This window comes from Clarias gariepinus, chromosome 3 (genome assembly GCF_024256425.1).
Source record: "Clarias gariepinus isolate MV-2021 ecotype Netherlands chromosome 3, CGAR_prim_01v2, whole genome shotgun sequence".
In the NCBI taxonomy this organism is placed as follows: Eukaryota; Metazoa; Chordata; class Actinopteri; order Siluriformes; family Clariidae; genus Clarias; species Clarias gariepinus.
Genome location: NC_071102.1, coordinates 20,296,135 through 20,321,680, shown reverse-complemented (window position 1 = coordinate 20,321,680; position 25,546 = coordinate 20,296,135). Strand labels below are relative to the sequence as shown.

At 39.9% G+C, this 25,546-nt stretch overlaps 4 protein-coding genes across 6 annotated transcripts in view; 3 read left to right on the top strand and 1 right to left on the bottom strand.

The window, feature by feature from the left end:
• The first annotated feature begins 962 nt into the window (after positions 1 to 962).
• Positions 963 to 8,655, top strand: arpc1a (actin related protein 2/3 complex, subunit 1A). The gene is made up of 10 exons (XM_053493226.1): positions 963 to 1,133; positions 1,731 to 1,813; positions 1,947 to 2,051; positions 4,457 to 4,679; positions 4,779 to 4,886; positions 5,234 to 5,446; positions 5,552 to 5,627; positions 6,185 to 6,378; positions 7,097 to 7,187; positions 8,231 to 8,655. The coding sequence occupies exons 2-10, from the start codon at positions 1,750 to 1,752 to the stop codon at positions 8,267 to 8,269; spliced, it is 1,113 nt and encodes a 370-aa protein (XP_053349201.1). The 5' UTR covers positions 963 to 1,133; positions 1,731 to 1,749; the 3' UTR covers positions 8,270 to 8,655.
• A 657-nt stretch (positions 8,656 to 9,312) lies between these two features.
• arpc1b (actin related protein 2/3 complex, subunit 1B) lies at positions 9,313 to 17,079 on the top strand. Its single transcript, XM_053492617.1, has 10 exons — positions 9,313 to 9,439; positions 10,046 to 10,120; positions 12,212 to 12,316; positions 12,399 to 12,621; positions 13,201 to 13,308; positions 13,541 to 13,747; positions 14,542 to 14,617; positions 14,712 to 14,908; positions 16,583 to 16,673; positions 16,801 to 17,079. The coding sequence occupies exons 2-10, from the start codon at positions 10,057 to 10,059 to the stop codon at positions 16,837 to 16,839; spliced, it is 1,110 nt and encodes a 369-aa protein (XP_053348592.1). The 5' UTR covers positions 9,313 to 9,439; positions 10,046 to 10,056; the 3' UTR covers positions 16,840 to 17,079.
• A 660-nt stretch (positions 17,080 to 17,739) lies between these two features.
• wipi2 (WD repeat domain, phosphoinositide interacting 2) lies at positions 17,740 to 25,365 on the bottom strand. 3 transcript variants are annotated; one of them, XM_053492616.1, is made up of 12 exons: positions 25,126 to 25,365; positions 23,212 to 23,294; positions 22,420 to 22,589; positions 22,193 to 22,289; positions 21,793 to 21,890; positions 21,573 to 21,665; positions 21,411 to 21,481; positions 21,210 to 21,317; positions 20,150 to 20,314; positions 19,959 to 20,066; positions 18,979 to 19,076; positions 17,740 to 18,888 (listed from the first exon to the last, which is right to left on the bottom strand). In XM_053492616.1, the coding sequence occupies exons 1-12, from the start codon at positions 25,197 to 25,199 to the stop codon at positions 18,776 to 18,778; spliced, it is 1,278 nt and encodes a 425-aa protein (XP_053348591.1). In that variant the 5' UTR covers positions 25,200 to 25,365; the 3' UTR covers positions 17,740 to 18,775. The 3 variants fall into 3 exon arrangements, with proteins under 3 accessions (XP_053348591.1, XP_053348588.1, XP_053348590.1); XM_053492613.1 differs by having other exon boundaries at positions 17,740 to 19,076; positions 25,126 to 25,210; positions 25,332 to 25,350; XM_053492615.1 differs by having other exon boundaries at positions 17,740 to 19,076; positions 25,126 to 25,210; positions 25,309 to 25,342.
• Positions 23,034 to 25,546, top strand: part of mmd2a (monocyte to macrophage differentiation-associated 2a) — a 31,013-nt gene continuing 28,500 nt past the window's right edge. The window contains exon 1 of the mRNA XM_053492620.1: positions 23,034 to 23,127. The gene's annotated coding sequence lies outside the window, so the exon portion shown is untranslated. The remainder of the gene's footprint in view (positions 23,128 to 25,546) is intronic.

Sequence of the window (25,546 nt, the reverse complement as noted above, 5' to 3'; positions counted from 1 at the left end):
ATAAACTAGCCTTATGAATATGATGTCCCTGAAAAACTTTTGTGCATTAACTTTATCCCATAGTTTGATATGAACCCTATGAATTATGGCTATATTTCTTTAGCATTTTTAAGGTTCACTGTAATTGGTCCCAAAGCGAGTCATTGACTAACAGTTTTTAGGTTGGTTTAGGTAATATATAATGGGAGGATGGAATATAAAAATTCTGTCAAGGGCGCCCAGGAGAAAAAAACTGATTTATCAGAAACTACAGTCTGCCATGTTTAAGACGTCGAGATTTTACACATCTGTATATACTGGGACTGAATTTCCTTCTTTGAAATGTTGGTCTTAAAAATGTCAGTGATAGAAATTTATCTTTCAAAGAAATGTGATGATTAAAGGAAAAGACTTTGGGCCTTTTTCTGTTTATCATCATATTGGATCAGTGGATCCACAAGATCTAGCACAGAACTTACGCTAGGCGCCCTTCCTGTTGAAACCCTCCCAGTTTCTAACCAGGCTTGGGACTTGCACTGTACAGTAACAATGTAACAGTGACTGGGTTAGTTAGGCCACTAGTAAGTAAGGGTTAAGGGTCTTGCCCAAGCACCCAAGAGTGGTGACCTCATACCACCCAAGAGTGGGATTCAAAGCCCTAACCCTCTAAACAGCAACCCAGCGCTTCAGGTGCCACCACTGCCCCCAAACTATGCATTTCAATATTTAGAAAATATAGTCTCTATACTACTACTCTATATAGTACAGCATGGTATCTCAGTATCTCGTTCTCACACCTTAGTAAGTCGTAGCCACTAAATACACACATATATATATATATATATATATATATATACTGTATGTATCCCTGCATGACTGTGGTGGGAGGGTTTTGGCGGGTTGGAGGAGGGGGGTTCCACTCCTCGGGTCAGTGATGCTGCTCTGTGATGCTCCTGTGCGTACGCATGCGCACTGATGTCCCGCTGCCATTTCCTGGATTCCTGACAGTCTGAGATTAGGGAGCTAAACTCCTCACAGAGCGAGCAGTCGGAGTGAATTCGTGTCGACTGGCCAGAGTCCGCGAATTCAAGTCCGTCACCACCAACAACAAGAAGCCGTGAAGCATCTTTAACACCACGAAAGCAACTCTTCAGGTGTAAGTTTTTTTTGTGTGTGTGTTTTTTGTGAGGCAGTGAAGCTCGAGGCCTTGGCCGCCGCTCTCTGTGTCTGTCTCATGCCCGTGTCTGAGAGCAGGCGGCGGGGAAGCCGGTCACTGTCCCGCGCCTGGTCTTTGAGCTTCGGGATACGTCTTTATTTCTTTTACAGCGTATTAATTAAGTTTTGTCTGATTTGTTGCGTGAGCTTTAGTGTTATAATCGTATTTGTTTGATAAGCTTGGCTTTGAGAAGCTTTGCAAGTTGACGCCGTTAGCTTGTTAGCTAGCAGGCTACGAGCTAGCAGAGGTTAGCTAACCGGCTAATCTACCTCATCAGGAGCCCAGTCAGCTCCACGCCCAGACACTGACAACAGGCCAGTAAGAGACAATCTGGTTCTGCTGGTTAAAGCAGTAATCATATCCAAAACTCAGACTCTCATTATCTCTTTATTTCTTTATTTCTTTATTTTTATCTAAATCTGTGGTAAAGCAGGAATGTCGTTTTATTATCTTATTATCTCAGTTTAACAGAGATCACTGAACTGTTCAGGAATCTATTAAATCATCCTGTTTGTTTTTGTTTTTTTCCTTTCAGAGCTACAAAAGAAGAAAAAATGTCACTCCACCAGTTTCTCTTGGAGCCCATCACATGCCATGCGTGGAACAGGGACAGGACTCGTAAGCAACAAACCTTTTTGTTTTATTGCTTTTTATTATTATTAATATATATATATATATATATATATATATATATATATATATATATATATCACTGCGACAGTCAGACTCATCGTTCTTGTTCTTTTCCTAGAAATTGCTATTAGTCCGAACAACCATGAGGTCCATATATACAAGAAGAGTGGAAATCAATGGGTAAAAGCCCATGAACTAAAGGAACACAATGGGCACATTACAGGTAACCCGAGTCATCGTGTGTTTGTGCGTGTGTGGTAGAGATTTCTGTTACGTCTCCTACACTGATCTGGCACCAACATACAAAATGACTTCTCTGAATGATTCATTATTACGCCACACTTTTTGACGACACGTAATTTTACCTCTTCGTAAGAGGTAAAATTACCAGTTCCCTAAAGAAGAAATAATTTTGGGCATTTTCACCAAGGATGGGACTCACCAATCATCACCCGAGACAATGTAACCACCCTACCTAGGTATCTATATTGTGGTTTTGTAAGCATCACGATTTTATGAATATCCCGATTCGATATTACATTTGTCCCTGATTTTGTTAGTTATAAAACCTTAAACCTAAAAAGAAAGCTGTTATAACTTATAACCTAACTGTCATGACTAACCATAAGTTAAACTGTAAGTTTTATACCTATATCCTCTATATTTCTGTTCAGCAGAATCACAACTGAATTAAACATGAGTCTTTAAATGTAGCTCATGTAACATTAGTTTTCTCTCTTAAAAACGAAGCGCAGCATTTAAACAATAAAAACTAACTGTTCTAAATCTTTAGTTTTCAGATTAGGGTCCCGGAATCGTTCCCGAGAACACTTGACCCAAAAGTCGGGTTTGTTTTGATCAGTGAAGATACAGTCATTTCAGGAAGTGCTGGTGACAGTACAGCATATTCGTGCACTGATCAAATCAGATATGGAAGCCAATTGTACCTGAATACGGAAGCAGATTGCTGTTTAGGTGTGATGTCATCAGTGCTGTTGATCCCTTCCGAATTATCCATGTTCGCGTAGCTTGTTCTGATCTTATTCTCTGACCCACACGACCACAGCTGAAAAGGTATAAAAATACAACAGTGTTGCACTTGACACTTTTTTTTGTTGTTTTAAAATATCAATAATATTAGGTGTAACATGAAGGTTAACATTCGTGTTCTCTTGTTTTAATTGTGGCTAACAAAGTAGGCGCATACTGCCACCTGCTGTATCGGAGAGTGTAAGTGCAAGTGTGTCCGAGTACGGGGAATTGTAAAACCGCCCTTGGACCTTTCAATGCTTCTGCTTTGCTATTTACGACCGTGTACACGGCATCCTGTGTGTAATTAGTAAATTCTTTGCTAAGTTTAGAGAATTTAAACAAAATCTAAAACAAATTAATTATGAATCGGGATATTTATAAAATGGTGTTAATAAAATTGCATTACAAATCTAATTGGCACCTCGGTATCATGATATCATATCGGGTGTCATTGGTGATTTAAATTCTTAATGTATTATGCGAAACGTGAGCAACACTCGGATGTTTATAAAAAATTTTCCTTTAAATATTCCCTCAAATTTGCATGCACAGAAGCTTTAATTGATTTATTATATAAAACGGCATTATATCATAAATAAAAAAAAATTTGACCATGAAAAAATAATTAGATTTAACAGCATCATCTCAAGATTCAACAGAGGGCGCTGTAATAAAAAAAAAAATTAGTATGCGCTTGAAATCTACTTAATAGACGCGATCTCACAACTATATTCCCCGCACTTCATAGTAACAACAGTAAAAATTCACGGTAAAGATTTCGGTTAATTCCAAAACTCAACAGATGGCGCTGTACATTTAAAAAAAAAAAAGTGCAATTAAATTCCTTGCAGGCAGAGACCGTATATTAATAAGCTTCTGCTCTGAACGGTATTAAAAGCTGTTAAAGCTGCCTAATGTCACAGACATAGTCACATTGATTATTTGATGATTGACTGATGACAGTAAAAGGTATTTATAATATATAAACATTTTTACTATAAATCCACACAAGTCTTTACCTGATATTAAGTGATCACTACAATATTTAGTTTGGAATAAATTCAAATTTTATTCATCACATGATGAATAAACCGCTGATGACCTAAACATAAAAGATTTAAAATAAGAATATTAGGTTTGAGAGAGAAATTTTACAAATAAAGCAATATAGAAAAACTTTTAACTGTTAAAAAAAATTAATTAAAAAAATTAAATTATGTAAAAATGTGCAGTATAATGTGCCAAGTCAAAGATCCATGATGTGCACGATTAATTTACTACTTTTGTTGGCTTGATTAGGCGCTGCTAATTAATAATCGCTCCTGATTGGCAGATGGAACTCCGCAGAATGCTCTCTCATACACTTTCCTCCTTACGTTATGATATCCATTCCCCAAATATGTAAAGCAGTTATTATTTTTTGTACAATTTACCTCTAGCTATGAAAGCTTGACTGACAAAATGAACTCTGTGCACTCTGAAGCTGTTATGTCATGTGCAGGATCTTTATGCCATCTCAGTTAGCGTGTGAAATAGGGATAATAAATAGCGTCTCGTTACATGGAATAATTTTGTATGTATCGCGCATGTGTTTAGGAATTGACTGGGCTCCTAAAAGCGATCGGATTGTAACCTGCGGAGCGGATCGCAACGCTTACGTGTGGAGCCAGAAGGACGGCATGTGGAAGCCCACTCTCGTCATCCTCAGGATCAACCGTGCCGCTACGTTCGTGAAGTGGTCTCCACTGGAGAACAAGTTCGCCGTGGGCAGCGGAGCTCGCCTCATATCTGTTTGCTACTTCGAGTCTGAAAATGATTGGTGAGTTCGGGGGGGACGGTGGAATACACTCCAAATAAAGTGTGTATCTGTGCATACACTCCTCGTGACTCCTGTTTGTCTGTGTCTCTCATCTTTAAGGTGGGTGAGCAAACATATCAAAAAGCCTATTCGCTCCACTGTCCTCAGTCTAGACTGGCATCCAAACAACGTACTCCTGGCAGCTGGGTCATGTGACTTCAAATGCAGGTAAGATGGCTTTCACCAGGAAGTGATTTGGTGTCATGGGAAATCCGTTATACAGGAAGGTTTTAATCAAGGCATATAATCTGAGTCCAGAGCGGGGAAAAAGTGCAGTTCATCAAATGTCCACTGGGGGGATGGCTCCAAAAGTAAGTCAATTCCCATAGACCATCATGTTCAAATGCCTTGAACACACACCCTCCTGGTGTAAGGGAAAAAGCTTTTGTTTTTTTTACGCCACTCGGGAGCCAAGAGACATTTTGAACATCAATTCATTCATATAGATTATTGAGCAATGTGTGTGTGGGAGGGGTTTATGTATCCATCTGACAGCCATCTCTTCCCTCCCTAAGGGTGTTCTCTGCATACATCAAGGAGGTGGAAGAGAAGCCAGCTCCAACTCCATGGGGATCCAAGATGCCATTTGGTCAAGTGATGGCAGAGTTTGGTGGAGCAGGCAGTGGAGGATGGGTCCACAGCGTCTGTTTCTCTGCCACTGGAAATCGACTGGCCTGGGTCAGCCATGACAGCACTGTGACCGTGGTGGATCCCACAAAAAGCTCAACGTGAGCATACGATTTACCTACTTAGTTTGTTTTTATGCATCCAAAAAGGTAAATTATATTTATTAACAGTGCATATGGTTTACTGATCGTTCTTTTGTTGTACAGGCCAAGCCAGTTGAAGACTGAGTTCCTTGCTCTTCTGAGTGTGACCTTTGTGTCTGAGAATAACATTGTGGCAGCGGTAAGAGCACCACGCACACCAGTGATGTCATCCGATCAGACATACCACACTCACGGGTTCAGTTGAGGACAGGACTCACCAGGCGCCACAACCCTGTCCCCCATAATTATTGTTTTTAACCAAACTTGGCGAATAATTCACTCCCACCACACGGGATGTAATGTGTAAATAGTTCAGAGTGTGCCACCTGTAGGATTATAAAGAAACAGTAATGTTTAACTGCCTCAAACACCTTCCAAGTCTCAAAACTTCACAGCGTGTGACTGAGAGTATGCGTTTGCATTTTCTACTAGTTTGCGCTCTTGGTGTTTTTTTAGACTGGTGTAAGTGTGTAATGAGTGGGCTTGAGACTAATTTGCTCACAGAGTCTGGAGAAAAAAAATCAGATCAGAGGGTTTTAACCAGCGCGATTTTTGATTATGTAACGCCATAAAAAAAATTCTATCGCGCCACTTGGAAGCTTCTGCGCTTATAATAGTTTATGGAGTCAGTGTGGCGATAGGTGGATCTTAACACAAAAATCTATATAATACATGTTTATATTATTTCCTGTAAAGGGTCATGATTGCTGCCCGATGCTGTTCAGTTTCGATGACGGTGGAAACTTGACCTTCATATCCAAGTTGGACATTCCAAAGCAGAGCATCCAGCGCAATATCTCTGCCATGGAGCGTTTCCGCAATATGGATAAGAGAGCCACTACCGAAGACCGCAATAGCACTCTGGAGACCCTTCACCAGAACAGCATCACGTGAGTTTTACATTTTCGTCTCAGAGCAGATACCTCAGTCAAAAAAATAATTTTTCTTCATAAATCTGTGATCATTCAGTCTTATGCAAATGTAAAGAAATAATATAAAGCAAAGCTGTCTTCAGATACAGTGAAATGTTTTCTATATTAAAAGAAACCTCTGTAAAATGCAGTACTGTGGCGACTTGATATTTGCAGTGATAATACTTTAAAGTGAAGACATGAACTTGTACAGTTTCTTAATATTTGAAAGGAAATTAGCTGCTATGTTTGTTTTTATTATTTTTTTAATTTAAAAAAACTTTTATAAAAGAACTCGCCTATTTTGCAGGTAATTCCTGACAGGTTAAAAGGTTTAATTAATAAATATGCTGCTTAAGATTTTTGCAGTTTGGCAATAAATAAAGTTTAAGGGTAAACCCATCAGTAGTCGTAAATTTTGTAGTTTTGCCCAAGAAAAACTACAAAATGAGCTCAGAAAGAAACGGCAGATTTCTACCTGGAGGTCATCTCATCCATCACTAGGCCTCTGAAGGGAACGTTGTGTCCTTACTCACTGAATGTGTTCCTAAAGATACCTGCTAAAATAAAACATGGGAATAGAATGTTAAGGCAGACTTCAGCAACATGAACATTTCAGCACATAGATGGGGTCATTGTGGATTTTAAAATATGCGGCGTAAGATACTTAATATGCATCTTTGTTCTGATTTTGCAGCCAAGTGTCTATATATGAAGGAGACAAAAGAGATTGTCGCAAATTCTGCACTACAGGAATCGACGGAGCGATGACCATATGGGACTTTAAGGTGCGTAACGCTTGTTTTTACTCCACATAAAGCAGTGTGTGAGAGCTGTTCTACCTGAAGGAGGGTTTGGTCATCCTGTCTGTGCAAAGTTAAATCCAAAAGATTATGTCTGAGGAGTGAAATTGTGGTGTGGTGTCAGGGTGGGAGAGGAATTCTCTCTTTTTCTATTTTTCCAGACAGATCAACACCAATCACTGACTTTAAAAAAAAAAACTATTTTGCAAAAGATGATGGATTTCTCTTAAGGCAAATGTGATCCACAGCTTTGTAATGCTGTATAAGCAGCAGTTTAAAAACGCCTAGTTTTCTGGATCCAGATGCCTCAGATGAAGCAAGTCCAGATCCCAATTTTTTTTAGCATTTTTGCTACAAATTCAAAAGTTGTGAAAGACAAGCAACGTAAGTTTGTGGTTTGTCAGTTTTTTTGTTCCCCTCCATTACTCCCACTAGTTCCCGGTGTGTTTTTATGAGGCCGTCTGTGATTATTAAAGGCTTTCCATAGTCGGTTCCATAAACGGCAGAGCTACGACAAACAGGAAGTGAACAGTGTGATAAAAGTCACAATAAAAATCCTTTGCAACACTAAATTTTAAAAGTGCAGTCAGTAGGATTGTCATAGTCATTTAATCGGTTCTCGTAGATCTCTCCGTAAAAGATCCGTAGACCCATGTAGCACATAACAGAGCTGTTCGTATGTAAGCATTATTAGATATACAAGATCTTGCAGAATCAAATTGGCTTTATATAGCGCCACCATATTTCACCTTGGCGCTTCCATGCTGCATGGGGGGGGGGGAGTAAACTCGGAGTAAAATAAGCGTTATTATATAAAGTTATTTTCCATAGTGTTTTAACAGATATTGTGCACATCTCACACACTGCTGTGATTTTTATAAAAAATAAAAAAAGCTGATTAATGTTGAAATAATCTTTTTTTTTTTTATTCTTTAACTCCACCACACTCACTGATGATGCACTTTGTGCTGTTATGTACCGTTCCTACCAATTTATACGAGCGTATTTATGTATTTCTGTTTCCCCAGACTTTAGAGTCGTCTATCCAAGGCCTGCGGATCATGTAAAAGATCTCGACATGACCCAATGCCGGCAACGACGGCTTGAAGACTAACAAGGAGATCTCTGATAACACTTCTGAACGTTTTTAACTGACGAAAAAAGAAAAAAAAAAGCACTGACCAGTTTGTGAGCTGACGTGACACTCTTAAACATGGGGAAGAAAAACATGAAAAATGTGGGGAAAAAAAGGGGGTTTAGGGTCTTTTTGTTTTTCTTTCTTTTTTTTCTTTCTTTTTTTTAAATTCTATGCCAAAGCTGGTGCTCCAGCAGTGTGTCGTTTGATCGTTGGCACTCCGGACCTTTAAGGGGGAAAACCCGGAGAGGAGTTAAATTAAAAGGAGAATTTTATGTAAATGGTCTGTTAGAAATAAAAGAAATATACTACACACTACGTGGAATGTGGCCTCATGTCTCTTGATGTGTGATCAACACTGTGTAAATGTTACTGTCTTAACTGATCCTGCAAATAAATATTTACATTCAAGGGGCGTTCAAGTCAAACAGGGACTTTTGATAGTTTAAAAACTAGCTTTATTTCTCTATATAATGTCATGCTACACTAATGCACTCATCCCAGTGTTTCACTAGTGCTTCAAGATGGGACTGCCTGCTTCACGTCTGAAACACTGGCCTCCTGGGAACTCCTTTCAATGGCTCGAAAGGGATTGTGTCATTCACGGACGTACAGCCTTCTTTAAAACGTTTGTACCGTTCAGATGTTATACTGCGGCTACAGAGTCTCATCACCGTACCGTGCTTGTGATCAATCAGTTTTACATTCAAGAGTAACTTCACCACAAATCACGGTTTGACTCGGACGCCCCCTCATAGAATAACGTGCACACTGATGCTGTTTACAGGCTTTAGAAGTGTTGGAAGATTAGATCATGAGAGGAGCTTGTGCTTAGAGCAGGATGTTGAAGGGAACTCAGAAGAAAAAGGCCGTCCTCACTAGCAGACAGACGCCCACATCAGGAAGTGGTTATGCTTCTCAAACAGGAAGGGGAGAGAACACACTCCCCCCCCCCCCCTTCTGTATAAAAGAGTTAAAAAAAATAGCTAAGTTCATTGAGAGCCAGGCTAGCGTTTGTGTTGACTGCTCAGAGTCCACGAACAGAGGCTTTTGTTACAGATCTCTCTGTCCGCTTCATCTCGGAGACGTTTTCTCTTCCAAGGTAAGCAGATGAAAAAACAGATGTTGTTTTTAATGTAGTTCAGGCTGGAAAGCAGGTTAGCGTATGTGAAACTACTTGCATGTAGAAACATGTAAAAAAAAAAAACAAAAACATTTATAACAATGTCAAGCAGTGCTTTGAACATTAGAAGTTCTTGGAGGAAAAACTAAACCATGAGAGAGCTACGTATAACTGAAGTTTGGAGGTTTTTTTTGTGTGTTTTTCTGTTCTGTCTGACCTCACGTCAAATTCCTTCACGGTCTGCGTTTAATTTACTGCACAAGTCAGAGAAAGAGGAAGTTCACTTGTACAAACAGCAGCCAGTGTGGAGAGTTTTAGACTGTAAAGTTGATCTGTATGTGTGAAAATAGGTTTGTGTGCAAACGATCATATAGTGCAGTTCTTAGAAAAGAGGAAGTTTGGAAACTTTTAGATCAGTTTAAAGTTTTTTTTTTTAGGGCAGGTACTTGCAGTAAGCTTGTTTGGTTTTGTGTTTTAAAAGAAACCTGGTTGTGACACTGCAGGATTTCAGGGATTTTACAGATTAAGGTTTTCATCCAAAGTTGTTTTTCTTCTTCCTAATTTCATCATGCACCTGACTTACAGAGACGTCAATCATGGCTTACCACAGCTTTCTGCTGGAGCCCATCAGCTGCCACGCCTGGAACAAGGACCGCACTCGTAAGTCTCAGACCTGCTGTTAAGCATCTCATGACCTGAAAACACAAAAAAACGTGTTAACAGTTAACTCCCTGTAGGAGTTTTAGTGTCTCAGGAAGATGAAGCTCGTGGGTTTTGGTGCAAGTGTGTGAAGTTTGATGCTCACTTAAGTCAGCTGTAATGTAAAGTATAAGCTTTAGACCTTCATTTACAGGTTTTGCCCCTTTTTTTTTCCTCTTTTTATTTTTTTAGATGAGCAAATGTCTAAATATTTCCATAATAAGTCATACATTACATTTGTTCCACTATTTAGTCAAAAGGGAAGTGTTTACATGTGTGTTCTAATTTCACTTCCATAAAACGGTCCCACGCCCCAGATTTAGCATCGTTTGTGTGTCTCATATCCTCAACCAAAGAAGCACCGTTCGAGCCCTCGGGGCCAGTTTGGCAGAGTCCGTGTTCCTCCAAACATCACTGGTTTTGATCTGCACTGCCAAGCACAAAACAGATCACTCAGATTTTCCCCTCAGTGTGTTTCCCTAGTCGTCCAAACAGTCCGAATTAAGCGGATTGCAGAAATAAGTGTAGAAGAAAAAAAAGAAACAGACCAGAAACAGTTTCCTCTTTGTTTCAAAAGAGAAGAAAATAACTAGAAGAAGAGAAGCAGAGAGAGAATCACACAGTCATCACATTGCTGTTTTTTTCTTCTCCACATTATTGAAAAAAGCAATAATGATTAATCCTCTGCTCACACAGACACAGAGAAAGACAAACACACACACACACACTCTCTCTGTCACACACGTTTCCTGTTTTACCATGAATGGTGCTCTGTTGCTGATGTAGGACGTCTTAAACAGACCGCAGTGGCTGTGCAGCAAACAAGCTCGGTGCAGGAACCACACGCAGCATTTCAGAGAGTGTGTGATCTGATCGGAGTATAAATGACGGAGCACATCTGCTGAATGGAGAGACTCCAGTGTGTGAAGTGCAACGTGTGTGTGAGATGTCAGGGTCGTGGACTTTTTAACTATCTGCCTACCTTCTCGACTAGTGTAGAACACAACTACTGGACAGAGGAGAGGAAATAAGTAGATGTTAAATAAAGAAAGACTTTCATGTTATGTGAAGTCACATTAAAGGAAGCATTAAGATTCTTGACTTGTCTTTATCATTACAGATGTTAGAAAATGTCATGTTATAACGGTGAGCTTGTTGAGCAGCATCAGAGTGAATATGCTGTGTGAGGAGACACCAGAGCGTTAGAGTGTTAAACATGTGAAGCTACAACTTCCTAACAGTTCAAACGGTGACTGCTGAACCGCTTCATGTCGCCCATCCTGTGTAAGTCTGGGTTTTGAACATGATGAGCTTTAAAAAAGCAGTTTGTTATTTTCAAAGGTGCAGTACGATGTCTAGAAGATGATAACTATCATTGGATTAAGCTTTGACTTCCTGTCCATGTTTAGTCTGCTGGTTCGTGTTTTGGGTGGGCCTCGTGTCAGTCAGTTTATAGACACTTCATTTATGGGCCACTGGAGATCTAAGGGGCGGGGCCTTGTGAATACGGGCTGAAATATGCACAAAAAGATGACTAAGCTCACACACTGCAGCTTTAAAGGTTTTATCTTCCTGTGAGTTACTACAGACCGGCTCTAAAGATAAAGGGCGGAGCTTAGCAGTGTTCTGGCCAAAGACAGGGGTTACATCCAGACCAGAACAATTAATGAATGAATCAATAAAAAGAAGCTAGGTTTACAAAATAAAAAAAAAGAATGAAAGAAAGAAGTTAAAGAATATAACACGGTAGGTAAAAAAAGGAAGGAAGGTTAAGAAAGAAGATATGAAGGAAGGTAAAAAAAGGAAATAAGGTAAGAAAGGAAAGAAAATGTTAGAAAATGCTAGAGAAAGAAGGAAAGTATGAAAAGGAAAAAGGAATGAGATCTGGATCAGCACGTGCAGATCCAAACCATCATGAAGCTTTAAGAGTGGGTCAGTATTATTACGTCTGTCCCTCAGCTCTTATAAACAGCACCTTTAATCAGATCTCACCAGGCAGATGTTTATACTTTACACTTTACAATCTTCCTGTAATTCTATTCTCCTGTACAGAAATTGCCCTGTGTCCCAACAACCACGATGTCCACATCTATAAGAAGGAGGGAAACAGCTGGAATAAGATCCACGTGCTGAAGGAGCACAATGGCCAGGTCACAGGTGAGTGGCGCCGTCACCGTCTGAACCGTACCCCTGGGTCGAGACGGCACTGCTGTAACACCGCCCCCCTCCTGTTTGCCAGGTATCGACTGGGCACCCGAGAGCAACCGCATTGTGACCTGCGGCACCGACCGTAACGCCTACGTCTGGACCCTGAAGGGTGACGCGTGGAAGCCCACTCTGGTCATCCTCAGGATTAACCGTGCCGCCCGCTGCGTTAAGTGGTCACCCAAGGAGAACAAGTTCGCCGTGGGGAGCGGCTCCCGTCTCATCTCCGTCTGCTACTTCGAGCAGGAGAATGACTGGTGAGCTGAATTCATTTCAAATGGCCTGGGGTCGCCTCTGCTACCGCGGGGGTCAACGATAAATAATGGGCTTCTGGGACAGATGAACCGTCTGATATTTTGGAAACTGCTGTAATAAGACTTAGGGGTACACCCTGGACAGGGTGCCAATCCATCACAAGGCACACACACACACACACACACACACACACACTATAGGCAATTTGGGAATGTCAATTAGCCTAATCTGCATGTGTTTGGACTGTGGGAGGAAACCGGAGAACCCGGAGGAAACCCACCAAGCACAGGGAGAACATGCAAACTCAAATTTAAATTTACATCACGGCATCTTCCCGACGCCCTTATCCAGAGTAACTTACATTTTTTTAGGGCCTTGCTCAAGGGCCCAACAGGGGTAACTGGATGGTCATGGGGTTTGAACCTGTGACCTTCGAAACCATATTCCAATGCCTTAACCACTGAGCCATACCTCTGATGGGAATAAAAATGTATTTGTTTAAATTCATCTTTACAAAAAGAGCAGGAAGAGTTCTGTAGTGAGTATCTATAGACTCATTTCTGTTTGCTTGTTTTTTCCAGGTGGGTTTGTAAGCACATTAAGAAGCCCATTCGCTCTACGATCCTGTGCCTGGACTGGCATCCCAACAACGTCCTGCTAGCTGCTGGATCATGTGATTTCAAATGCAGGTCAGAAGCTTTTATTAAGCATTTATTAATAATAAAGCAGTCCATGGTTTTCAGTAACGTTTGTAACAATAACTCTTTACTAATACTATTGATCGGAGTCAGACTCAATCTGTGAGTTCTACCTCATTTAACACAACATGTTCAACAATAAAGTCATCATCAGCTGAATTAGGTGTGTCTCTAAATGTGTATAAATACGTCTATATCTACAAATCTCACCGCGTGTCCGCAGGATCTTCTCAGCCTATATCAAAGAGGTGGAGGAGAAGCCCGCTCCCACTTCATGGGGCTCCAAGATGCCGTTCGGGGAGGTGTTGTTCGAGTCGTCTGGCACCGCCGGCTGGGTGCACGGGGTCACTTTCTCCGAGAGCGGGAACCGTGTGGCCTGGGCGAGTCACGACAGCACGGTCGCTGTGGCCGAGGGAGGAAAGGCGGCTGTGTGAGTCGAGTTGTCATTTTCAGCACCACAGTACACGGGTATTTAATAAGTGGATCCAAATGTGCTGCTCTATACAGTATTTCTGCCCTTCAGTCCAAGCCAAGGGGCGCTGAAACGAAACTGCTCCATCCATATATTCGAAATGTTCGTACCTCATGCCCGGGGTAGAGTCCTGATCCGATTTAAAACCTCAGCGTGAAAAACTGATTACTGAAGATGAACAAATTATTTTTAGTGTGATTTCTTGATAAAGTTTTTATATTGTGGTGAAATTCTTACTCTTGCATATCCCAGTGTATCTGAGATCAGAGCGCAGGTTCAGATACAGCCCATGATGCAGCACGCCTGGGGCAGATAGGGATGAGGGTTAAGGGCCTCGCTCAAGGTGAACTGTTGGAGCTGGGGCTTGAACCGACGACCTTCCGATCAGTAACTCGGTGCCTTAACCGTCTGAGATATCACTACAGCTCATTAGCATGTAGTTACGCTAACAAAACTCCATCTGTTGTAGGAAAATAAAATCATCTATCAGCGTAACGACACCTGATAAGGTCAAAATCTATAGAGTAATTACAGAGAGGGAGAATTAGGTGTGAATCAAGTAGGTGAAATATTTTTAATAGGAAACAGAATGAAAATTATTTCAACATGATGGTTTATTTCAGATATACAGTACTAATGCAATGTATATAATGTAATTCATGAGTTGAAGCCGTGCAGGTCGCTCACAATAGTTATTCTTCTTAGGTTGTGTGTTATTTTTATTAAAGAATTCACACAATGTTCTTGTGCAGCATCACCAGCCTGACCTCTGAGACTCTTCCCCTGCTCTGTGTGACCTTCATCACAGAGAACAGCTTGGTGGCAGCAGTACGTACTCACACACACACACACACACCACATCATTACAGCAGACATTCAAAGCTTTTGTGAGCTCTCCATTCAATTGTAAAATGTATTTCAGGGCCACGACTGTTACCCCATGCTGTTTGTATATGACGCTGGAAAAGGAGCTCTGACTTTTGGAGGGAAACTTGACGTTCCCAAGCAGAGCGCTCAGAAAGGAATGACTGCCAGGGAGCGCTTCCAGAACCTGGACAAGAAAGCCACATCGGACACCAAGGAGGCCGTGCTGGAGTCGCTGCACAAAAACAGCATCAGGTCTGTTTTATTATTATTATTCTGTACAGCTATAATTACCTTCAACAGCTGGAAGGTAACGCTGGAGCATTTAGGGGTCGGGGGTCTTGTGTTAAAGGAAAAGTCCACTCTGTGACACATTATTAATACTGAAATATTAAAATATTAGCGATATTAGTTTTCCATCACGATTTAATAAGAGATCCAGTTATTGATTTCTGATCGTTAGGTTTCACTGTTCACTACTAAAAAATAGTGGAGTTCGAAATATCGGGTTTAAAGTTTCAGCATGCTTTAAGGTGCTTTAAGGTGCGGCGTGCTGAGCTATGAGGCAAAGAGCATGGTGTGTCGTTTGCATGAAACTTGAAACTTTGGATCCTAATCTGTTTGAGGTGGAGTGTACAGACCAGAGGTAGACTGAGTGAATAACTAAAGCGCTGCTGCATCGATCTCTCTGGAGCATCATCAGTCCATAAACAAACACCACAAGTGAAACTTGACCAACATCTCAGTTTAAAACAAACATTTGTTTTAAATCTGAATTTTATTACCAATCATACACTGTCTGTCCATGAGAAAACCACTCGTTAGAGATCTTTCAGTTTTCTAGGGAACGTAAGGACGACTTTATGGATTGTATTGGATGGAGAAAGGTCATGTGACCTGATGAGTCCAGACTGACCCTATTCCAGAGTGATGGGCGTGTCAGGGTAAGAAGGGAGGGACATGAAGCGATGCTCCCATCATGCATAGTGTCCACTGTACAAGCCTCTGGAGACAGTGTTATGATCTGGGGTTGATCAGTTACTCAGGTCTAGACTCAGTAACGTTATGGGGCAATAAAATGAAGTCAGCTGACCACCTGATTGTACTCAATCTATGGAGGGTTTCTTCTTCTTCTTTTTTTAGTTAGGCAAGATGAAGACAAAGCACACAAATCCTGTCCTTAAATAAAAGTAAAGATACCCCAGGTATAGTATTACTCAAGTGAATGTCGAAGTAAATATTAAAGAAAGAAATTTGCATTTCTACTTGAGTACTGACCTTCAAGTCTACTTAATTATCAAAAGTACTGAGCCTTTTAAAGTCATAATAAAAAGGAGTCGCCGCTTCTGATTTTAAACACCAGCTGTATTGCATTGTTTCAAATAATGACAAATCACGTTTACAGTTAACAGTCAGCAGGTGGCGATATTTCTGCTACGCACCACTGAGGCTATGTAACGTAACATTGTGCAGAAACCTAGTGAAGAAGGATGTAGTGGAGTAAAAGTCAAAGGTATCCACTAATAAACTGATTTAATAAAGAAAAGATACGTAAAAAAGATAGTACAGTAATAAAGTAAATAGTTCCAAATCTTCCACATCTGCTGAGGGCGCGGCCACATTCCAGGCCTTAAAGTGAGAGTGGTCATTTTAATAAAAACCTTTTTATTTTTTTTTGTTGGCCAGTCACAGTAGGTTCAATCCTAAGATTAAATATTAAAGAGTTCAGATTTTTTCCTTCCAGGACTCAATGTGATTTAAACTTTCTGGGATTTGAACTGGTAACTGTTTCACCTCACTGGGACAAAATCTCAACTTGTTGCACAGAGCTGCAGGATCACAGTTTATTTTCACTTGTATCACTCTCACTCTGCTGATGCTTATCGTTTACACACTCAATATTTATTTATTTGTCTGTCTGTCTCTCAGTCAAATCTCAGTGCTTGATGGAGGGAAAGTCAAGTGCAGCAAATTCTGCACCACCGGGATGGATGGAGGAATGGCCATTTGGGATGTTAAGGTGAAACTCCTTATATTCTTCCTGCTCTCCTTTTTTCTTTACTAATAATTGTAAAAGCATATCGTAATATCAGTACTGCATGTAGTAATAAGGTTTAAACTAAAACGCTCACGTTTTCTCCACACAGACCCTTGAATCTGCCTTGAAAGATCTGAAGATTGTTTAAAAGTGGACTTCATGGTGTCCTGAAGAAAAACTGGATCACAATGATGATTTTAAGAGAAAAAAAAAGCAATAAATCCTGTTATGAATAATTATCAATAATGTAATAGCTAGCAATAATTATTATAATAGCAGACAACCAGAGATGCTGCAAATTGATGCTGAAGTGCACTTGTATGTGACTGGTACGTTTCTTGATTGTTGATTGTCATAATTTTTGCAATAAATGAATCAATTTGAATAAGTTCTGGAATTGGAAGAAAGATTTACATGAAAACTGAAGAGTAACAACACTTTGGCAACAAACTTCAATTCTATACTTTTTGAACTAGACATTTTATTTATTTTTGTATGGAACAATTTACATTTTATACAAAAGAAAAATGCATTAAAAAAATGATAGTGGCCTAAATTTGTCAGAGCTCACTGGGTGATGAACATCGATCAGATACCAATGTGGAAAGGTTGGCATTCAGTCATGCTCAGGAGAAACTCATGCATAGAAATAAAAGATTAGTGTACGTTATATCATAGGTAACGTCTGCAAATATACAAGCCTGGTGTGTATTTCGTGCTTCCTGAACACACTGAGGACTTTGAGAACTTTTGGGAAACACACTGACTTTATCAGTCAACATCATGTGACTCAGGCCTTACAGCCATGTGTGTGTGTGCAAGCGAGTGTAACGTGTTCTCTGGGACGTCCATGGGAACATACCAAAGACAGACCCGCACCGTCTCGGCTTCAGCCTTTTCCCAAGTCTGCCTTAACAGACAATTTTTGTTTATTTAAAAAAAAAAAGGAGAAAATTCTTTCCCCCAGTAACGAGCTCAGCTCTACTTCACAGACAAACTGGGATACATGACTGATACTTAGACTAAATAGAGTCACACAATTCAGTAATTAAACTGAAAACCAGACGATAGCTGGCAGTTTATTGTTATTATTATTATAATATCACAGGGCAGTGTTTGCACACCAACATCTACCCAAAATAATGAACACATCATTTCCACTCCAAATGATATGGTTGATGCTTTATAAAGTCTTAATGGCGCGTACAATTCTGCAATTACATCAGGGGAAGAGGAAGGGGAAAGGGTGTACCTGACCTGTAAGATCCATCCGCCCAAAAAAATAAAATAAAAAAATGGTCCATAAAAGTAGTGGGATTATTGGTCTAGAAATAAACAAGGAGATCCTTCATAGATTTCTGGTTAAAACTTCCAAAAAAAGAAAAAGAAAAAAAAAAGGTCAGAGAAGCGTGGCGCTTGTGATGTGAATACTGTGTCTAGACAATCAGTGTCGTCTTCATTAAGAATTGTTTAAGCTGGCAAAGTAACATGAAGGCATCAGAAACGTTACGAACGTTCACAATTCGTCACAAAAAAAAAATCGCCACAGGTGACAGACGCCCCACATTTCTGACAATTTAAAATAACATTGCACAGTATGGTGTAGCAGGCGCATCATTAAGTTAGCTATCTTCTGCTTAAGCAAAGTAACACACACACACACACACACACTTTAAAGCATGTCAAGGCTCAAGAGGAGAATGTCCACTGAACACGCATCAGGACCATGAACAAACGTTTTTCTTGCACTTGGCACATGTACATGCAAAGCTACTCGACATGATACAGCTGTAGCTTAAACTTTTCTCTCGCTGTAGTATTTTATAGCAAAGGTGTCAGAAATAAAAAAAGCCACAAATGGGGGGACCGGACATTGAAACATCTATACATGATAGACGAGAAGGCTACAGCTAGGCTCGCTTATGAAATGCCCCCCGTCTTCTCAACCCCTTTCACATAGCAGCGCCAGAGGAGGAAGAAACGCGCTCCCTCTGAAATGTGTAACTCTGTGGTTTATTATTATTATTTTTATTTATTTTTTCCCGCCCCATGGCATCATCAGGGATGCGCAGGGGTTAGAGCTCTCAGTCCGTCTCCAGGATTAGCGGAGGCTGCTCGTTTTCTTCATCCAGGTGCAGGGCGTTGATGTCGTCTTCCACGCCGGCTCCACCCACTGCTCCCTGATCCTCAGGGTAACCTGGATGAAAAACAAAAAAACAACATAGTCGTGTACGTGTTACACACACAGGGTTAAACAAAGAGCTACAAAAATGAAAGTGTTTTGTACCTTTGGCAATGGCAGTGCTGTAGGTTTGTGCCACTAGTGGGCGCTCATGACATGTCTGCTCCAGAATTTCATTTGCAGGTTCAGCGCTTCCATCTAATCTGGAAATGAGACGATTCGGATAATACATTTTAGAAAACGAGATTAGACTTAATTACATCATTCCAGACTTGCCTACTATGAGTCTGTGGACAATTATAGTGTGTACACACACACACATTCCAATGAATTGAAACAAAACTACTACACCATTACAATATATTGGAATGATTATCACATGACTAAATTTAAGATTATATCAATTAGTTCTGAACAGTTAATTGCATAAAAACCAAAACTGCTAAATGGACCTGTGCAATTATTTAATCGCAAAACGCTGCAATTTATTCCAGGTAATAAAGTCATAATCTGGAATTTACAGTGTTTGTCAATAATTGTACAAAAAAAAAAAATTATACATATACATATTAGGGATGCACCGAAATTTCGGCCGCCGAAAATTTTCGGCCGAAATAGCATTATCGGTTTCGGCCGAAACGTAAGAAAGCGCCGAAAATAAAAGCCTAAATTGTCGCCACGCCTCTCCCATCCTCCCGTCTCGTTCGCGCTGTCATTACGCATCAAACACGGAGTATGTCGGCGGTTTGGAAGCAAGTTTTGTTATTGTTAAACAGCCTTATTACTGTTATTTATTATCAATAAAAGTTTGATTGCTTAATTAATTTGTAGTTTTTTTAATACAAACAAAAAGAAAATATTTTAAACATGTTTTTTAATGAAGCCATTTTCGGTTTTGGTATCGGTTTTCGGCCAAGTGCATCCAAAAATTTCGGTTTCGTTTTCGGCCCAGAATTTTCATTTCGGTGCATCCCTAATACATATACATATATATATATATATATATATATATATGGTGAGCATTCTCCTAAGGAGACGAGGTACGTGTTATTGTATTAGGTGTTGAGTCTGGATGAGCGCATTACTTGTGCTGCTTCATGAGGGTACACTCCCCACCCTCCTGTGGGTCTAGGTTGTACAGGTACAGGTAGCCGTCGGACGCCGCCACCAAAAGACGCGGAATCTTCTGGATTCTGGAGAAGATAAATAAAACTATTTGTTCTGCATCAAGTGCTGCGTTAATCCAACATTCACAAAAACTACATGATGAACTCACACGGCCAGAGCACAGATGTTCTTGTGTCCTGAAAATGGCAGTCTGACGGTGGCGAAGGCCCGCCCCTGCGTGAACATCTCAGACACCTGAGCAGGCAGGTACGTGGTCGACGCCATCAGTACTTTCCCGAAGTAGCCCGTCCAAGTGGTGGGTTCCTCCTGCGGCCTGATGAGAGGGAAAAAAAAGTACTCGTACAAACTGCACTCAGCTGTAACTCATCCTTGATCACATCTGGTATGCTTCCCTTTTCAATTCTATTTTATTACTGTACATATTGTAAATTTGACAGCTAAGGTTTTCTATGGTTCCTATATTTGTACGAGTTTTCTCTTTTTTAATTATATTTGTGCATCACTTTACTTTTTAATATCCTTTTTTTTTTTTACTTTTTAAGTCACGAGTGGTACAAGCGGTTTTATTTGTATTTGTTTTCGGCGAATCAGGGCTCGCCACAGCGAATCATCTGCCTCATCTTACTCTGTTCTCTGCTTCCTCTTCTCTCACCCCAACTAACTTCCTGTCCTCTCTTACTACATCTATAAATCTCTTCTTTGGTCTTCCTCTAGACCTCCTGCCTGGCAGCTACAACCTCAGCCTCCTTATCTTGCTGCGCTAACCTTCATTCCTCTGCTTTCCAGAGCGTACCTCCACCTTTTTAGATGTTCCTCCACCTGTTCCCTGCTCTCGCTACAAAGCACAATGTCATCTGTAATATGTAATGTAAATAATATTAAATATATCTAATACTTATTTGTATGAAACAAAAAACTATATCCGGGAGATCATTCAGTTAATTCGAGTTAAATTCGCTTATCCTGTGCGAATGCGCCACATGAAACTCAGATGTGTGTGATTTATTATTAGGGGGTAATTTCTAAAATCCTCATGTAATACTAATCCTGTGCAAATCGGATATATTTAATAAAATTTGCATTTTTAATAACAAAATTTAATCAGGGTACAAGATTAAACAAAAAAAAAAGGAGGAGCAGTTTTTTCTTCTAAAAACATGACAGTGAAGATTTTAAAACTCGGTGTGGGTTAAAACGCTAGCACGTACTTTTCTCTCTGTGTCTCCAGCTTGAAGATATGAACTGTCTCGGTGTTGCTCGAGGCAGATAGATAAAGTCCTTCCATACTGAAGGCCAGCGAGCAGATACTCACACATCTGACAGTTAAAAAAGAAAAGTGTATTTAATGTTTTTACATCTTTCCTCAGATTACTGATTAGGCCCTGTTGTTCTACTCTTCCATCGGTTACCTCTTAACTCCCCTCCTGAACTCAAAGAGCTTCTGGCCTTCTGGAATGGAGAACACACGGATGACGGTTCCCTTAAAACACAAACATCAAAGGCGCCAACTTTAATACAAACTTTAACGGGTTAACTGTTAAATTGCTAGACGTTAATTAAAAACCGCGAACCTTCTCAGAAGCCGTGGCTAGTTTTGTTCCGCTCGCGTCGAAAGCCAGGGCCGCTAACGGGCTGTCATGAGCGGGGATCATATTAGCAGCTCTCTGGAAAAGAAGAATATATTTAAAAAAAAAAAATCATATTCATGCTGCATTGAAGGTTTACAAACGATTTAATCATTCTCATAAGCATTAGTTCAATTGATTCATGACATGAAGAATTGAAACCTACCAGATTAACAGTGTCAAAAACCTGCACTTCGCCTATCGTCGCACTTCCTGGATACGCCAGGTAGCAGTTGTCGTTGCTGATCGAAAGCGAGCACAATCCTAAAATCAAAGCGAGATCAAACCAGTTAAAACAAAAAAAATTATTTCGTTTTTTAAGTTTCTCCCACAAAAAGAAAAAAAAAAACTAAACACGAACTTTCTGCTAAAGCGTCCCGCTGCGCATGGTTTAGACCGTTTCAGTTCCCTGAGCTTCGGGAATAAAGAACTGTAAAAATCTACCAACATCCTGTTGTGAAAGAAGATCCTGCTTTTGCTTTGAGACACACAGATGCGTTCTCGAAGTGTGTGTGTGTGTGTGTACACAACAGTGCGAGTGGAGCAGGTTTAAGAGATCTGCGCACCTGATGGGTTTGGAGGAGTCTCCCGGATTGTATGCAGCACTTTCATATCCCTGATGTTGTGGATGTACAGTGATTCTTCCAGACATACTATCAACCTCTGTTTAAAAAGAAATAACACCTGTTAGACACCTACAGCACCACAATCACAGAATAGGGAATGAGATTTAAGCGGCTATGATCCCTCACAATCAACACGTGTATGTGTGTGATGCTGTGCTTGTGCTTACCTGTCTGTTTAGTTTTACAGCCAGTATAGTGTTAGAGTAGCTGTAGTTACAGATCTCAGTTCCCTTCTTGAAATGACAGACTTTGAGCTTCCTAGGTGCCTTGAGGCTCACAATAGCAACAAGGCTACTGGAGAACAGTCTTTCCACGATACACACATCTTCTGTGTCAGCTATGGAAGGACGAGACGACACAAAACATGTTAAAAGATGTTTACATCATGATATGACATCATTTAAAGGCAAAAGTGAAGAAAAATAATGTATGCACACTTCAGGAAAAGAAAATCTTGTTTTAATATTTTAATACTAAATTTATTGCTACGCATTATATTATATTGATATTTATAATATGATAATTGTTCTGATAATTGTTCGGCGTGCTAAGAAAACTTTCTAAATTAATGGTATCCAAGCACTAGTGAAACACTGGGATAATAAGTGCATTAGTGTAGCAGGGGATTATCTGTTTTTTGTTTTGGTTTACTTTTATGGCAACTTGAAACTATTACTCCATTAAACAGATGAAAAAAATCTCCAAGGTTTGTTAATCATAAAATTGTTGTGCAAGACTCATAAAATCACTCAAACGTTCTCGTAAACGAGGAAGCGTCTGTTCGATCAGCTCAGCCTGTGTTCTGTGAGCTGGTCAAACAGATCAACGATTTTTATATTTGATTTGTCAGGAGGATCAGCATCAACGCAGCTGATGTAAAGTACTACATCTCTTTTAATTGACGCTCAAAGTAAACATGTTGTATATGTAATCTACTCAGGATAAGATAAGATACTTACTGCATTCGTAAATCTGTTCCAATTTGTCAACCGATGACAAAGAGAAAAACTTGTATCCTGATTTTGTACCAACAGCTAAGGACCTGTTTGAGAAAGAGAAGATAATTACAAAAAAATCTTCCAAATTTTATACCAAATCAACCAAAACAACCAAAATCCTTTCTCTCTTAAAGCAGAAAACACTGACGGCTTGTTGACAAAAGGCCTCATACTGTTACAGCCTTCACACTTTAACATAACCACATAACGTGTGTCTCAAATGTACGCTAGCAAAATAAACAGGGTTTTATAAGCAAAATCAGCAAGATCTGTACGTTAACAACAAAGAAGAGATTGAAGATATATTTGGCTTATGTTTTACCTCAAAGAATCAGTGGACAAAAGTAAAAGATTATTATAAAAACTCTTTTTAAAATGCTAAATTGTTTCAGGTATGCCATGTTTAGTATGAGGGATGGGACTCCACCACCCGTGATGATGTAATGAATTATTTAAAAATCTATTTCAGAGTTAGCGTGGCATTACATTAATCAGCGCACACACACAAAAAAAACAGGATTTATAACTGAATTTTTTTTTTCAATCTCTGCTTAGTATTTTTCCAAAATTTTTATGTCATTAAATAAAGGCAGCGTTGACATACGAGACCAATTTAAAAGACGTAATAACAGGGTCAATTTGGCTATAGGCTAAATATGCTAAAATTTGACAAATTACTTTTTGATCAGCAAGTTTAACAGGGCTCTGCAAGTGCGGAGCTAATTTTGTGGTCCGTCTGGTTTGTCTCTATTTTTAAATGCTTGCCAGTAATTTGCAGAAATTTGTTATTTCGGTAATTCTGTAATTAAATTAGTCTTTCGGCTGCTCCCGTCGAGGGGTCACCACAAGGGACCATTCGATCCATACACACACACACACACACACACACACACACACAACTTGACAGGTTTTTACATCGAATGCTTTTCCTGAAACATCCAGCGGCTGGGAATTGAACCTGGGCCTTTCACACAGCAGGCAAGAAACCCATCAATGAGCCACCAATGGCCCATAAATATACAGAAATTTACTTCAAAAATATACTTCGAAATTTACTCTGTGCAAATAGAACCTAAAAAGTGACTTATTTCACATAAACACAAACATCTTTACGGTGAACTTTGGCAAGATGTGTCAACTTTGGTCAAGTGTGTATTCTGTGATCTCACGCACACACACACACACACACGTAGTATTACATGGCTATGCTGATTTCACACTGACATAGTGGGCGTGTCAATAAAATGATTGACAGACGGTCCATCCAAACCCAAACAAGCACAGATAGGAGGCTCTAAACAGGCTTTCTTTGTCATGCTCTAGACCAGGGCTGAGCCTTAAAACTTTTTTTTTTTAAACTGTATAATTTAAATATTCCAGGATTATTTCTATAAAACAAAGATTTCAATCTTTGCACCTTTAACACAAACTGCCTGAGGTACCACAGTAAAGTCATGCAGCTGCGCAGTACACAAGTTAATGTTAGCTGCTAGCAATGACTGACCAAAGCTAGTGGACATTAGCTTAGGGCTAAACATGCAGGGAAAACATATGCAAAGATATAACATAACTTAATAACTATAAATATCTGCTACTTCATTTACGCTTAATAAACGTATTAGCGTTTTTACAACCGTGAGAGTTTTTTGTATTTACATCATATCTAACGCACTGCTTAAGCTAGAAAAAATGCATTTAGTTTTTCGATTTTGTTTTATTAATTACCCAACTGAATATTATAAATATAATTCACACGACTGACGCATTAGCGTGACACAATGTCATAATTAGCTGTCAGTAACAGAAGCCGAATGAGACGCTAAAGCAGGCCCTCATCCCCGAGCCCCAGTGCCGCGGCTCCCCGCTCAGCCTTACGTGTTGTCCTGGTTAAAGTTGGCGAAGAGCAGCTGGCTGCAGCCGGCCTCTCCGCTCTGACTGGCCAGGTTCATGAGCACACCATCTACAAGTCAAGTCAAAATCGAAATGGCAGTAAATATGGAAAGTTTTTTTTTTTTTTTTAAATAATAATAATGATAGCTCCACAGGCTAATCACTAACGAAGAGATTTAGTGCCCCCTCACATCCCTCAGTGGTGCTGTTGTTTTCCTGCTCAAGTGTTTGCACTCTATTCTAATGCGCATGCGCAGTGGGAACAGCGTGCCTCCTGTCAGTACACATTTAAAGAGAAAGTCTGTGTGGTGGAAGGAAATATGTTCATGATTGTTAATAACTGATGGTATTACTAACACAATTTTCAAGTTTTTTTCGATTATAAGATATTATTCATATTATTTCC